The 15873-nt window shown below is 41.4% G+C and overlaps 1 protein-coding gene across 2 annotated transcripts in view; it reads right to left on the reverse strand.

Annotated features, from left to right (window-relative positions):
• ABCC8 (ATP binding cassette subfamily C member 8) overlaps nt 1–15671 on the reverse strand; it is a 73548-nt gene extending 57877 nt beyond the window's left edge. The window contains exons 1-6 of one of the 2 annotated variants that reach the window (XM_066187633.1): nt 15509–15671; nt 14060–14201; nt 11284–11405; nt 5807–5973; nt 4278–4520; nt 3229–3417 (exon numbers count right to left, since the gene is read on the reverse strand). In XM_066187633.1, the coding sequence (XP_066043730.1) occupies nt 3229–3417; nt 4278–4520; nt 5807–5973; nt 11284–11405; nt 14060–14201; nt 15509–15656 (1011 nt within the window). In that variant the 5' untranslated portion in view covers nt 15657–15671. Of the gene's footprint in view, nt 1–3228; nt 3418–4277; nt 4521–5806; nt 5974–11283; nt 11406–14059; nt 14202–14731; nt 14793–15508 lie in introns of those variants that run through there. The other variant, XM_066187634.1, reaches the window with a different exon arrangement.
• Nucleotides 15672–15873: the final 202 nt, after the last annotated feature.

A 15873-nucleotide genomic window follows, 5' to 3' on the forward strand; every position in this document is an offset into this window, starting at 1 on the left:
TTGTCTAGAAAGAAATGAGATTCTGGTGCAGCACTGATTCCCATCAAAACATTTTATAATAGTCAAGGAGGCAAAGTGAGATGAATAGTCTCATCCTTTCTTCTAATACCCCCTTGAGAGAAAAAGAGGACAGACATATATACATGAAGATCACACACTTGCTGATAGCACCAAGGTGTTTGCCAAGTCTCAGATGCATTATCAGACCATCATGGCTTACTGAGCATACCTGTGTTTAAGCTACAATAGGTGTCTACACACACTTGTCAGCCTGGAAGAAACACAGAAATACCTGAACACTTTCTGAACCTTTCACACATCAGGCAAACAACCTTATTCAAGAAGTTGATGGAAATAATTAGATGTTTCATTTTCAGAAATGGCTTTGGGAATATTCAGTGTTCCATCTTTCTGAGAACTTCAGGGTAACACCAATTCTTATAAGTTGCTCTAACCAGTGAAAGGCTGGGCAAAAAGCTGCCAATTAAATGCATAAAGACTCCAGACTCACACAATCTTAATGTCAGTACTGGACTTCTTGCTACACTGGGCCCTATGACTTTGAGAGCTTTTTAAATAATGAGTTTGCTGCATCTCTGAATGTGTTATGTCAGCAGCTACTCAGAATACTGGAACTGCTAATCCTAATGTTGCCATGTGGAAGATGCTACCAGCAAATGATAAAGGTTATCATTCTGTCAGTTCTCTTCTTTGGTGTGAAATGATTAACACTCAAAGAAATTTGTGTCATAGGAACGTTCTGGGGTGGCCATAAATATTGATACTGCAGTTATAAATAAACATGAATAGCATGACAGAATTTAAGACGCTGTCGTGCTCTGACTAACTACAGCACTAACTAGAGCAGTTAATACTGCCTGTGACACCCATGTGATCTGAGTTACAGCTCCATGGTGGGTTATATCTGTCACAAAGGACCTTAGGAACAGAACAATTATTATACCTCTTTGCCTTCAGTTTCACAAAGAGAATTTCTGTTTAAAAGATACATTACATCATCTCAATCTAAACCATTTAAGATGTATCTGGGTAAGAGATGGGTAAAAGACACCCTCCACTGTACTCCCAACTTACATTGCTTATCTGATCCTGTCCCACTGCGTGGCAACTCTTTCCAGTGCCCTCAAACTCAGCCGCACATCAAGCACAAACACTCTTTCCCCCCACTTATCTTCATCTTCCTATGACAGCATTTTAGAAAGCTTCTTTCTCACACCTCTGAGGCTTACAGGGGCAAACTTTCTTCTTTTGACTCGTTAGAAGCAGAAATATAACATTCCTAGCAGTAGAACTGGTGTATTTAATTCCAAAATAGACCAAGTTGGCTAGGTATGTGAACACACATGGGAGCCCTCCTGAATGTCCCTGTCTGCTTCCAGATAGTTTGAATAGAAACTTTCATTAGAAAGATATTTCATCTCATCCAGCAAAAGAAATTTTCAAATTTAAACATAGTTAGACCCTTACCAGAAAAAAAACCAATGTCAAAACATAAGGAAAAGACTCTTGGAGACACTGTAGCAAAGCTAAAATACACCCTTAAGTGTCACTTGTGGACAACGACCATCAGTGAATATTGCTGTTAGGTGATCCCAAATTGGTGACAATGACAGCAGTGAGGTTACTGCTTAGCTAGTGAGTGAGGATAACAGGCTGGATGAAGCTCTACTTAGGACCTATCAAGACCAGACATGAACTTTTTCGCAGAGAAGCACTAGCTGACACATTTATAGGAAAATTAAATAGGACAATCCGTAAATTATATCAAATCACAATTCAGCTGAAAAAGTATTCCAAACGAATTATTGAAAAGCAGAGTTCAAGAGCTTCCACAGTACTTTGCTGCAACATAATACTGTAGTCTTAATTTTCTCATTTCCTGCTTTAACTGGTTTCCATTGAACCTACTTGCTATAATAAAGTTTCCAAATATTAGGATAAGGATTGCAAAACGGACAAACAGTTAATTTTAGCCTGAGGCCTTTGTTAAATTTTCTGCACTGCAGCTGATGGACCACAATATTTACAGTGGACCTAATCCAAAGTGTACTTGAATGAATGGGTATATTTCCATTACTGTCAACAGAGTTTAGAAATAGTCTTATATCAGACACTAAGTGAGCTGCAGAAATAAACTGATCTATCTCATAGAAATCCAGCCTGAGTGACCTCGCCTTATAATGAAAGTTACATTTCTTCCTGAGTTACATTTTAATTTTTAGGTAATTAAGAAATATGTCTGCTTCTTCTTGGAGACCATTCATTTAAATAGCAGCCTTTAAAAATGTTATTTAGTTGATCTTTCAAAACTAACCTCCCCAAAGGCACCTGAGGGAATTCTTGGTCACAGTTAAGTTACTTGGCATTTTCTGATGATGTCAAAACACTGCTTTAATCCTCTTAGACATTCCTCATTTCTGAAAATGAAAAGCCAAACCTATTAAAATCACGCTTTTCCTTCCTAAAAACACTCAGTCACATCCCTGATTCAATCTCTACTCAAGACTGCACCTAAAATCCTTAGGGATTGATTGATGGGTTTCTGGATATGCTTCACTGTTCTCTTGAATGAGGTTATTTTCCAGAATGCAAGGCTGGCTAGATGCATGGCTCACATATTTTGCCCCCAAAAGAATCTCAGAATGGATCAGGTTGGAAGGGACAACTGGAGGTCATCTAGTCCAACCTCCCTGCTCAAGTAGGGTCATTCCAGAGTACAATGCACAGGATTGCATCCCAACTGCTCTTGAGTATCTCCAGCGAGGGAGACTCTACAACCTCTCTGGGCAACCTCTTCCAGTGTTCAGTCCTCTACAACCTCTCTGGGCAACCTCTTCCAGTGTTCAGTCAGCCACACTTCAAAGAAGTTTTTCCTCATATTCAGGTGGAACTTCCTGTGCATCAGTTTCTTCCCATTGCCTCTTATCCTATTGCTTGCCAGCCCCAAGCAGAGCCTGGCTCCATCCTCTTGAGACCGTCCCTTCGGATATCTGTATAAATAAATCAGCCTGTCCTTGCAAGAGATGCTCCAGTCCCTTAATCACCTTCATTGCCCTGCACTGGACGCAATCCATCACAGTATGAAAGAGGATACCAGGCAGTACATTCACAAACACACCACAGAGTCACTTTCCTTACTGAGGACAAACAATAGAGTCACAGCATCACTTTTTCGACTCCTCTCTTTTGATGCCATGCTGACAGTACCTGTGGGCGGATGGTGTTATTTCCTTTGCCAACGTTGTGAACAATCCCAGAGATGCAGAGTGGCCCGGCGAATCCCAGCAAGTCAGCCAGAATACGGAATGTGCTGCTGAGAAGTAAGGGTCTTCCAAAAGCACAGCAGAGAGCACGCCAAATGGATCTGGATCCTTGGGGAGATGAGGATCTTTTGTTCTGGTCAGAATTAAATTAAAATTAGTAAGAATTATGTTTTACATTAACCTCAGGTCTGATTAAAAAATACCTCCGGTATTTTTATAACCGCTTTAATTCACTGACAACCATTTGTAATCTCTCAGGTAGAAAGCAGAGGAATTACAACTATTGTTTCTTTCTACAGAATCAGAACAAAGTAATAGTTTGCACTTCCCTCCACAAAAACAACCATGATTTCTTTCCTACCCTTAATAGGGATCAAGTGTGTTGTTTGTGGCATGCTGAGGGAGGGGAAAAACAAAAAAAAAAGAGGGAGGAAAGTGATATGTTTTTGTTCTCTGGTGAACACAGAGACTGGAAGCATACGCTTTTTAGGCAGGATGAATACAAGTTCTCTTAAAATCCTGTATAAGCTCAGCTCCCACTGAGGAATGAAAATGAATTTGAGTCGAGGTAGTTTCAGCCCTGAACTCTCCTATGGACAAACTGTAACTGAAACAACATGGAAAAAAAATAGCCCTGCAAGGCCTATTTAATACTGTGTAATTGAATATTTCCAGGGTCTTATTAGGAGGAATAACTGTTTTCAGGGAACAGAGTCCATGATTACTTTCCACATCAAAATGGAGGCCATACACATTTTACACACATTTAACCAGCAATGTGTTTGACATGCACATTTGATGAGAGAAATTTCATTACTGGTATGAGGTACAACTGAGAACATGGTCTCTTGGTATATGGACTGCTATGCCAATGAATAATTCATTTGCATCATATCTGCTTAGATCTCTTTGTGTCATGCTTGTATGACAAAAAAGTAATGAAAAACACAAACTCTGAGTCAGCAGCCAAACATAATTCCATGCTTTGCATACCTTCTGTGCTTCAAAGGCCTCATTAAGGAGAATGTAATTGGTCAGAGCTCTCATAGCAATGGGAAGCTTGCCTATGGTTTTCAAGTCTATTGGTTTCTTATGGGCAGTCTTGATGAATGTGTTCATCCACCAGTATGTTCCTTTGGATAACAGATTCACAAAGGGCTGCAAGAAACGGACACCAAGATCCTGGAGATCCTCAGGAGGTTTAACTTCTTTAGGAGTTTTGAAGAAAACATACCTCTGAAATCCAGAAAAATTCCAACAGAATCGTGGTAAATGTGTAGAAAATACAAGTGCACAAAGAATAGATAAGGACATTGCAGATAATCAATGAATCAGTCTTGGTTTCTCAAAAGACATTCAAGTACAACCAATACAGCAATCCAGTTTCCTTGGGTACTGAGGATAACCAGAGGCATCCAGTCTAGAAATAAATAGTTCTTATAATTCACTATGACTCTGTTTATGGTGAAAAATTTGCATACTTGTAGAAAAAAAACCCCACCTTACAGACTCAGAATCATCACAGATGGAAAAGACCTTCATCATCCAGTTCAACCATCAAACCAGAACCACCATAATCACCCCTACACCCCTATCTCCAGACACCTCTGGAACACTTCCAGAAGTGGTGACTCCACCACCTCCCTGGGCATCTTATTCCAGTGCCTGCCCCCTGTTGCAGTGAAAAAAAAAAATTCTAATAACTAATCTGAACCTCCACGGTACAACTTTAGACCATTTCCTCGTGTCCTTTCACAAGAGACTGACCCCCTCAACTATTTAAACAGTACAGCCCTAGCACTGCTTTGAGTTCCAGGCAGCACAACATGGGACACAGAAGCTTAGGCACAGCCTTGAGGTTATCACTGGGATTCACCTCCCACACCACACTGCTTTACATTTGTTAGCTCAGAACATGGAGCTACTGGTGCTACAGCAAGAAAATTTACATGGGAATATTTCTTTCCCTCCTAAATTTAATTTGTGCAGAGTTGGTGAGTGTCAGCTGAAGGGAACTTTGGCATTTATGTATCCAGCAGTCTCCAAAGTCTCAGTTTAGATTATGACTGCAGACACTGCAGAGGGGAAAAAAAAATACAGCTGGGAGGAACCCCAGTAGCCTAAATAAATCACTTATTGTGATTGTCTCCTGGAAAATGAGAGATGTTATTTGTGTGTCTAAGATTCTACCAGTCCTCTCTTGCATCAGAAATACTTGGCTGTCATGACTGAAACAGAATAATTTAAAAATTTACAGCAAACTTGAACAGATGAAATTGATCTTAAATTAACAGCAACAGAATCTGGCATTTTTTGAAATTACGGATTCATCTAGCCTAGTAAATAGTATTGATCTTTGATTGTCAAATAGATTTCTTTTTCTAACTGGGTTTTTCTTTCTCCTTTAATAATGCATTTTACACCAAGTACCTAGAAAAGGGAATAATAGAAGAAAAAAATACCAACAACCCAATAAACAACTAATAAAAACCACAGAAGGAGACTTCTATCATATTACTTACCCTCACCCTGATGACATTGATTTCTACAGCTAGTAGCATTCCATAAAGAACAACCAAGAGTCCTGTGAGGCAAAATCGAAGCTGAGAAAATCCAACCCCATTATCACAGAACTTCACAAACTTGATGGTTTTAGTTATGAAAGCCAAAGTCCAGTAGAACAGCAATGCTGTAGAGAAAGAAACCCAAACAAATTAACCAGCTCCATAGTTGCAAAAATATACAAAGGAATTATAAATTATAATTAAGGAAGAATACAACAAAATATATAAAACCAGGGAGTGGCCTTTCTCATGTAAAACAGAAGCCTAATTTAATTCAACAAACATTAAAATATTAAGATAATGTTAGTTCTAAATGCCTTTTCTATTAGATTTAGTGATATTTCAAAAGTTTCACAAAGTGAAGTTTGCTGAAGGAAATTTCATCAGCTGTAAACCTGTGCCCACATGATCAGTTCAGAGGAGGGTATTGCTCCAAAAGTTAAGGTGCCTGTGAATAATGTCCTTCAGATTTGGTTAATGCTACAAGACTGCTATGAATGTGGCTTGTAGGAAAATTCCCTGCAAATCTCTGGGATGTCTCAGGAACAGATATTAAAATACTTTGTCTAAACTGCTGCTGCACTATCGTGCAACACAAATTCCACATTTGTAATTTGCAATGTAGATAAAACAGTCACATCAAGGAAGGATATTCTGGCATTCATGGAAAAAAACTTTCAATTTTTAGTGTTCTACGAAACCTTTTGTCTTAAGGTGGCCATGGTTCCAACAGCTAACAGATAAATAATCCCTGGAGTAAGCTCTGGTGACTTGGAAGCACTCTCCATACCATTCATCACACCAAGCCAGCTCCTGTCCCCTGTTCTTAAGGAGATGCTTCCCAGGGTTATATTCTTTTAAATAAATTTTTCATTGCTGCTGTATCTGCCATGTGCAACAGATGGAATGAGCTCCAACTGCCAAGAAAAGCTTGGATGTGCTTTCCAAGTGTCTTGCCGGAACACCAGAGAAAGACTTCAACCAAGGCATTAGCAACTGTAAGTCTAGCTTAAATATGGATAATCATCAGGAAGTTGCATAAATTTCAAAGAATTGGTGGTATTCCAGCTACCCTGAGGCACAAGGAAGCTCCCTGGAGATGTACTCTGGGGCTACCCTTTCTAAGCAAAGCTAAATTCAACGCGGAGAATCCATGTGAGATTTGGGACTGCCAGTCCTACTTCTACAGAAATCAAGTTAAAACCTCTCCTTTATATGAGGACAGTGAATGGAACAATACAGGAACACCATGCATTAGGACATTTGCCAAAGGACCCTCTCTTCCTCTAAAATTAAGAGGCCAGTTCATAAGAGGAAAACACTGGTTGCTTCTCATCCTGTTTCAGACTGCTTCCCTCCTTTGAGGCACTATTCCTCCCCCTCTTTGCAGTACTTCTGACTATAAAGTCTCACTTCATCCAAGCATTACATTCCATGCTGTTCTACTCTTAATCACCTTTATCTGTTAAATCTCGTTTTGTCTCATTCTTCCAACAGCAGGCTGAGAACACATCCCTCTTGGAACAAAATGGACTTAAACATTGCAAACTGAAAATATTCAGCAGTGGAGGACTTCCAAAAAAATAACCAAGCCAAGAGGCACTTATGTATGTATTGAAATTATGGATAAGAATGAGCAGAGCCATTCTCCTATTTAGGGTTCAAATAAGGCTCTATATGACCTTTTATTGTTATTGTTATAACAGTAATTTATCTTTTATCTAGGAAGTATTATAAAGTGCCAAACAACATTCTCAGGTGCTAAGTGGCCATTTGCTGTCCTACTTCCTTAAAAGCCTTTGAATTTACTTAGCTTGTCACTTTTGAATACAGTTGTATCTAATCTGATCTGGAGAATGCTCACAGGCCACTCAAGGCTTCTTGGAAAATACAATTGTGGCTCTATTCTTTATAGATGATGTTTTTATCATCTGGCTGGTGAGTACATTTTGGCAGAGAGTTTTTAGAAATTATCTCTGAGAACTTCCATTGGTCTGAACTGCAAAGTGATCAGACCACAGAGGCACGCTTACATTTCCTGGATTGCTTTAGACCAATTCTAGATGCCTAAATGACCTCGCTTTACCTTGGGCCACGTAAGATACCTCAACCCACAACACCAGGCTGTAGATTCTCGCCTCTGAAAGATAAGGCAACGTGCAACTCTTCTACACCTTTACTGAATTAAGCCAAATCTAAAAAGCCACACATTTAACTGGACGGGATTTACTAATTAACCTGTGCCTGTCTGGAGAGAAATTTTTTGTACTAGGCGATAAGCAATATTTTTATGCAGGAAGTTCCATTTTAGAGAATAAACTAATTCCAAGAGAAACAACTACAATGCAACAGGACAAAAATTTTAAATCAGAAAAATAGATTCCTGTCTATTAAAAATAGATTCCTGTAGTAGTAAGGTAGCCATATAATTAAGATGAGTTTAAGAAAAGGACAATATTTTTAAAATAAAAAAATAATGTGTTCCCACACTACCACCCATTTCAGACTAAAACCTCAGAGTCTTGTTATTTCAGTTTTCCCCTACTATTAATTTCTGAGGTTTATTTATCATTAAAAAAAAGAAACTAACTGAATAAAATAGTGGAATCAGATGCTACCATTCAGTTGTGTATTTTAAACAACAAGAAAGCAGCAGGTTTTCCAATCCAGTATGAAAATTATTCCAAAATGAGTCCTACTTAACTGTACAAATGTTATGCAACCATGAGGTGCAAAGAGCATCAAAATTAGCATTCTTATGAGAGTGCCCTGGTAAACAGCACTACATGGGAACAGCTACATTTGTTGAAATATAATTACAGGCCAATATCATACCGAGAAAAACACATTCAGACCAGATCAAGGTGTTCCAATAGTTGGGTCACTCAACCGCATCCGTGAACTCAATCATTAGCTTCAGTGAATAAATATTCCAAACCTCGTCAACTTTTTTTAACAAGAAATACTAAGAATGACTACTTCAAAATAGCCAAGTCCCTGGGTTAAAGCTCAGGAAAGGCAGGCTCAGGATCAGTAGAGGAACTTTGAGTCCTCCTTTTGCAAACCCAAGGAAAAACACTAATCCTCACATCTGTCATGGTATCTGCCTCTTACCTGTTTTATGAAGAGTAACAAATAGATTTGGTTTCTTTAAGGTACAGAGTGAAATGGATCTTTAAAAAAGGGCATATGTCAAAATTTCATGGGATTAGAAAATTTCACCCTGTTCAGAATTAATGAACAGACCTTTAAGGGTCCACTGCACTGCATCAGTGAGAGTTCCCCTGCTGGGTTTAATAGATTTTGGATAAGGCTCTGTTAACTTTGCTTTAAACAGCCATCGAGTCTTTGCAGATGTGAGCATTCACCCTTGCAGCCGAGGCAGATCATGCCCTGCAGTTTGCTGGAAATTCACTGATGCTCAGAAGCAGCAAGATGTCACATCAGCTCTTCTGCTTTGCTCTGCGTGTGTGCAATATTAGATCTCTTCTCCACATGCCCTGTTTCCCACAAAGCCAGCAAAAAGTTTGTCACCAACTTCAGCTTTCCCTCTTGGTTCTCATTTACCTCATAAAATGAGGCTCTGAAGCAAAGCTGCTTCATGGCCACACTGCACTCTAGTGGGTTGACAGCTGAGTAAAGGTGTAATTTAACTATCTGTACTGGCCTCATTTGCATAAAGTGCTTGTCCCTGATGTCAATACAGAGTAGTTGCAATTAAGACTGAAAGATGACAATCCTCACAGTGTGTGCAGTTAGAGACTGCAGATAGAGACTTCCAGAAATGTCTGTCTTAGGACAAATAAAAGAAAACCAAAAGAAAAAATAAAATAAAAATCAAAGACCATCAGCTTGTGAAGATTTTGGACTAAAATTCAAAACAGACAAACTAAGCGGGAAAGACTGTGATGGTCTGATTTTCTTTTTTGCCTAAGAGCTATTAAGACCATATTTTCTGAGGGAGTCTGTTCCTTGGAAATTCTTGCAAAATTATAATTCATCCATAATAACTAAAGTAAGTGTTGGCATTCATTGGTACAACTTCTTAGGATTCAAGTATTGTCTAAAGTTTATCCAGCATCAGCACTCTAAACACCAAAAATTATCATAAAAAAGAAATCTCTACTGAGCACAAATTATGCAAAAATGGGTAATCAACTACCAGCTGTAACTTTGTGCTACCCTTCTCAAAGACTTAACAGCAGGAATGTGGTAGTGACACTAAATTATTTAACACTGCATTATACATATGAAGTAACAACAAAAAGTCCAAACAACAACCAAAAAAACAAAACCACAAAAATCACTTCTTGCTTTACAAGCAACAGCAACAGGCTAGCAATGCTTCCTGAGGCATAATGCCTTTCTGTGAGAAGGCATTAAAGAGACTGTTGATATCCTTAAAAAGCACCTAAGTGACCTCACCTGTTCATAAAGGATAAAAAAGATCCTACTTAGAAGAAAGGTACAAGAAGAAAAGCAGTCCCAAATGAGAAGACATAAAGGTTGCTAAGCCTGGATAAAAACCTAAGTCTTCGGAGAGGAATTTTTTTTTTTAAGGAGTTATAGCCTCCTTCTGCAGAACAGGATTCTCACTTATCCCAACACATAGTTCAAAACAATCTTCGATATTTAAAAGCTTTCTCAAATCTAGTTATTACTGACTTTTCCCCACCTGACAAAAACTAGAACAAAACTTTAATACACAGAGCTACAATGGCACAAGACAAACTTTAGCAGGATCTATTGATACAGAAATCCAGCTCAAACAAAACTTGATGAGCCAGGACCACCAAAGAAATAACAGGAAACAGGATGTGACTAAAGCATGCAGACATTCCCAGCCTGCAGTCTGCTTAAGCAGATGAGAACACATGAACAACTTCATGACTGTCAGCAGCAATTGATTTTCTATAGCTATAGTTTATTCACAGTCTTGCAAAATATAGACTAGACTAGGTAGTTCTCATTCAAAGCATTTTCTATTCAAAAGGCCTTAAAGCAGTTTTCAAAGGGAGATTTAGGAACACAAAGCAAGAGCAAGAAGGCAGAGTAGTACACCCATGACTGAAAGTCAGGGATGTCATTCCTTAACTCCCTGCATATTTCAACAGACCATGCACACGAAGGATTTCTTACTCTTACATCACGCTTACACACAACAGCCTGACAAGCAGGGGGTTTGGATTTAGAGTTATTTCCCATGCTACTTTTCCCACAAAAGCAGCTTTTCCTAGAAAAGTCTTTGGCTCATTGAATCCCTAAGAACACTACACAGAATATTACTAGAAGCTGAAAGCATTAAAAATAAGGAAATATTTAAGCATACATAGAGGGCTAGCTTTGGTCATATGAGACTGCAGTGACCTGTCACCGAGGGAGCAGACACACAGCACCACAGCCACACTTCCAGGCACATAGATTTTGAGACATACCTATTAACAATTTGGGGAAATTGGATGTTTCAATATTGTGGTAATAGACAACTGATGTGATGGCTGCCAGGAATGCCATTCCAGCCGGCATGTACAGGTGTAAGTGGCGGGATTCAGAAACCCTTTAAAACAAAAAAAATCTGTTAAAATCAAACCTCTCAGCTATTTAAGTGTTTCCCTTTTAGTTCCTGAACTGTACCTGTATCCAGCTCTGATGTAAGATTTTCTAGAATGAGTTATGGATGCAACCCCCTCCAAGTTTTAATTGAATTTTTGCTCCTAAATCACACAGTTGGATTTCAAATTCCTCCCCTGTGCCGAAAATGAAAGGTGTGTACTCCTATTTCCTACTGAAATCAACTGGAACATTGTTTAAATTAGGACAAGCAGCTCATCTCCAAAATGAGAAAAGTTAATTTAAGCTAAACTAGTTTGGGAGCTGTCCATCAAAATATGCAGATAAGACCAACTGACAGCACAGTTCAAGATTTTCTACAGAAGCATTTTGCGGAAATGTTTCATTTTTTTCAGTTTAAAAGAAGGAACAGTACCACAGCACAGGAATTACTTACAGTGAGGTCTGTCTTCAGTGACTGCAAGCCAACAAAAAAACCCCCCTACAACAGAATCATACGCCCTTATGTTTTGTCTTATAAAGCAAAACTGTGCTGATGCTTTGCCTCAGGTAGCAGCAGAAGGGGTCCTTCTAAATACAGCCCTTTGGGAATATTGGAATTTTTGGGCAATGTTGTTAGTTTGTGCAGTGTTCAAAAGAAACATACTTTCCCTCCTACTTATTTTCTCTTTCTCCCCTTTTCTTTCTTTCATAAAAAAGAATTAAGTGCCCTGTGCTATCAGGGGCTACAGTTTCCTCTGTCTCCCAGCCAACTTCACCAGAAGAGGTACCAAGATGACTTCAGGACACATTTAGGGAAATGCACACCTTGTCCTCTGAATGGATTTCTTCTTGCTGCATCCAACACTACTTTTGTGGAGGTTGGAGAGACAAGAAGAGCTGTGCTGGGAGGGAGATGAAAGATCACCACAGGACATCACATTTCTGAGAGCAGAACATTCCAAATGTCTAGCAGAACCACAGGAACTCAGGACAACCATTCCCTGCATCTCTCCTCTAGAAAGGAGAGCCTTCCCTCAAGGAAGATTGTGGTTAACTCTCTAGAGCTGGCTGAACCCAAGCTCTCAGCCTGTCATGAACTGAATTCCTCTTGCTGACAATAGCTGGATGTCACTACAGCAAAATGAGAAAGGATTCTCTGAAATTCCTAGTAATGCCAGGAGATTTTGTACACCAGGGCTGAATTCTCAGCAAGGACAAAAAAAAACCCCAACAAGAACAGATTTCTTCAGACAGCCTGAGCTTCAGTAGGTAACACTGCAGCAGTGGGAGGCTTTTTAAAATCTGTTTATTTCACAGTTGCTGGAATTCCCCTATATAACTGTACCTCCAATAGGCCGTTTCTATTGCTGATGCCAAAGCCTTTAGCACCCAGTTGCTGCAAAAGGGCTCACCAGCACGATCCATTTTGGTTCTTAGAAAGCTGATGAGTCCCAAAACTCTCTTCTATTCACTGAAGCCCTCCCAGCCTGCTGAGTGCTTGGGAAGCAGGACTGTGGGTTGGCACTCCCCCAGCAGAGCTCCAAGCTTTGATTCTCATCAGGTGACACCTATTACTTAACAGCAGTGTTCTGAGTCAAATAGCAAATAAACATAATGAGAGGCATTGCTAATGAGAGGCATTGCTAAGGAGAAAAATAAAGGAGAAAACTCAAAGCAGGGGATTTTTCTATGAGCATCCCACACCCTGATAACTCTGAATAAGCAAGAGAAAAATTCCTTTAAAAAAAAAAAAAAAACACTGGCACCGAGAAACATCCTATTTATATATGCTAAAGAGAAGTTAAAATAATAATGATGATATCATTTTCTACACCAGAAGTCTGCAGTGCATTTCACACTTGTTGGTGGATACTTGTTATATAGATGGCTAATCAGGGAGGTTTTGTTCTATTTAATGAGGAGCTTCCATTTCATAATCCTTGGGTTCAAATTCATAATCGTTATGAAAAACCATGCCTCTCTTCACTGGAAGAGATCATATTCATTGTTAGATAATCAGCTTTTTTCATAATAAATCACTCTTCCAAGTGAAGTATCACTTGCTTCACTTGGAATATTTTTTTTTCCACAGATTTCTGTTTAATGACATCCTAAGCTGAATAACAGATGATGGCTCATGCTCACATAATCTGAGCTGCCCTGCTCTAGGTAACATACGAGACATAGTGCACAATCATCAGAAGAAACTCTGTGAGGTGTGACATAAGGCCCAGCAGATTCATTACTTTTATTCAGATGAAAAGAACTCACTTGGGGGGGGAAGGGTGTGACCTACTGTGCATATGGGTGTTCCTCCTAAGTAAGGACTGTGGGACTGGATCCTTGGACATAAAACATACCGTGAAAATGTCACCATCTGCTTGAATCATTAGGATTTATCTATGATTACTCTTTGGAAAGATAGTGTCATTAAGCTGAACTAAAAATTATTAAGGTCAGTTGTGCGTGTGTACATCACTTGGCAAGGTCTGTGGAATTTCTGATACAAGGTTGGTAGGTTAATCACTAACAAAACAGATTATACGTTCATAACTACAAGGAATATGGTTTAGATGAGAACTTAGACAAGGAGGAAATATTTACCCTGAAACGTTTAAATTGCTCGGTGCTACCAGGAGAAGGCAGACATACACTCACCCATCAGACACTATGCCCTCTGCAATTTCACACACCAGCACAAACAAGAGGATAAAAGTCAGTATCCAGCGTAAATTATGGCCAGGAAAATGAAGCCATGTGCTGTGATGTATATGTACTTTTGAACTCTGACTTCCCCATCCTAAAAGAGAAGAGAGAATTACAGAGAGCTTTCTTAACAAGAGTGACACACAAAGTTCCTGCTTACAAAAACACAAAACCATACATGTAAAAACCTTGCATACCAACATTGACACAGCTGTGTTGTTAAACAAACATGTATTTGAATATTATCACAACTGTGCTCTCATTATCTCACTTCATATGGAACAAAACCAACAATTCAGACCGGACACAGGCTTAAATTCCTATACTTCTGGCAACTTACTATCAAGTAATTACATGCGCTAAACATTTTCCAAATCTATTCACAGCTTAAACAAACAACAAATTAATGTTTTGACAAATACGCACAAACACTTTAATAAACGCACTACTTTTTTTCCTTTCGATTCTTTTAAAAAGATAAAATAAAAAAGGATAAGGTGTGAAGCTTTAACTCGCTAAAAATTAGCAATATTGAGAGATTCCAGATAAACGCAGAAAACCCTCAGCAGCTCTTCAGCTGACCCCGTTTTCACAGTCGCGCTGGCTGCTATTTCCTCACCGCACCTTTTCCCATCCCCAGGAGCGAGTGTTTCTCCAACCCGCGCCGTGGCTCTCCGCGGGCCGCTCCAGGCTTTGCAGGGGGGTACCCGGAGCAGTGACAGCCCCGTGTGCTGAACCACCGGGCCACCTACCGGCCCCACCGGGCTTGTGACACCAAATCACAGCCGCCTCAGGTACCGCAGAAGCCACCGCCCCGGGGCAGGACTTGGAATGAGCGGGGGCTGCCAGGCGGCCGTGACCCCGCAGTAATTACTGGGAGTAATATTTCATAACGCAACACTTACTTGTCAGGTTTCCTGGGCTTTAAAGCACATTTATTTCTGCTTCCCGCGCTGCTGGCCAAAACCGGCAGGGCAAATCCTGCGGTCTCCTCCAGCATCACCCGTTCCTGCCCTGCCTGCGCAAGGGGTTTCACCTGCGGGGAGCCCCGCGGGCTGCCCCGATAGACGGAGATGGGCTCCGCTGCCCGGGCGGACAGCTGCGGGGGCAGCCCGGGGACAGGCGGCCGTCGGAGCATCCCGCAGCTCGCAGCGCATCCCGGCACCAGCGCAGCCTCCCCGAGCGACACGGGGGGCAGGGCCAGGCCGGGGGACACTGCAAGGGGAAGGCAGGCGGGCGGGGGGAAACGCGCGGCAGCGCGGGGGAGGGAAACCCACGGCGAGACAAAGCCGGGCGGGGGGACACGGCGAAGCAACACCGGGGGTAGAGCGGCAGAGGGAAAAGGGGGACAAATAGGAGAGGCACAGACGGACAGGGGAAGGGAGAGCCGCAGGCACCCACCGATGAAGAGGATGGGGAAGGTGATGAAGAGCAAGAAGACGTGCGGCACCACGTTGAGCGCATCCACGAAGCAGCCGTTGTTGAGCACGCCGTGGTCCACGTTGTAGGCGGTGGAGTTGCCCTCGTCGCCGCAGAACGCCAGGGCCATGGCGGGACCCTGCGCGCAGCCGGGCGCCGCCTCCTCCTCCGCGCACATCAGGCGGGGCCGGCGCGGCCGCGGCTCTGCCCGCACCTGCCGGGAGCGGCGGCGGCCCCGGCCCCGGCCGCGGCCCCGGCCCCGCGCTCCGCCCGCCCCGGCGCTGCCCCGCCCCGGCACCGCCCCCGTCCGCCCCGCGCAGCGCCCCCGGACAGCCCCGAGCGGGGCG

Source organism: Chamaea fasciata, unplaced genomic scaffold, assembly GCF_029207755.1.
Source record: "Chamaea fasciata isolate MVZ Bird 193981 ecotype frontalis unplaced genomic scaffold, bChaFas1.0.hap1 SCAF_7, whole genome shotgun sequence".
Classification (NCBI taxonomy): domain Eukaryota; kingdom Metazoa; phylum Chordata; class Aves; order Passeriformes; family Sylviidae; genus Chamaea; species Chamaea fasciata.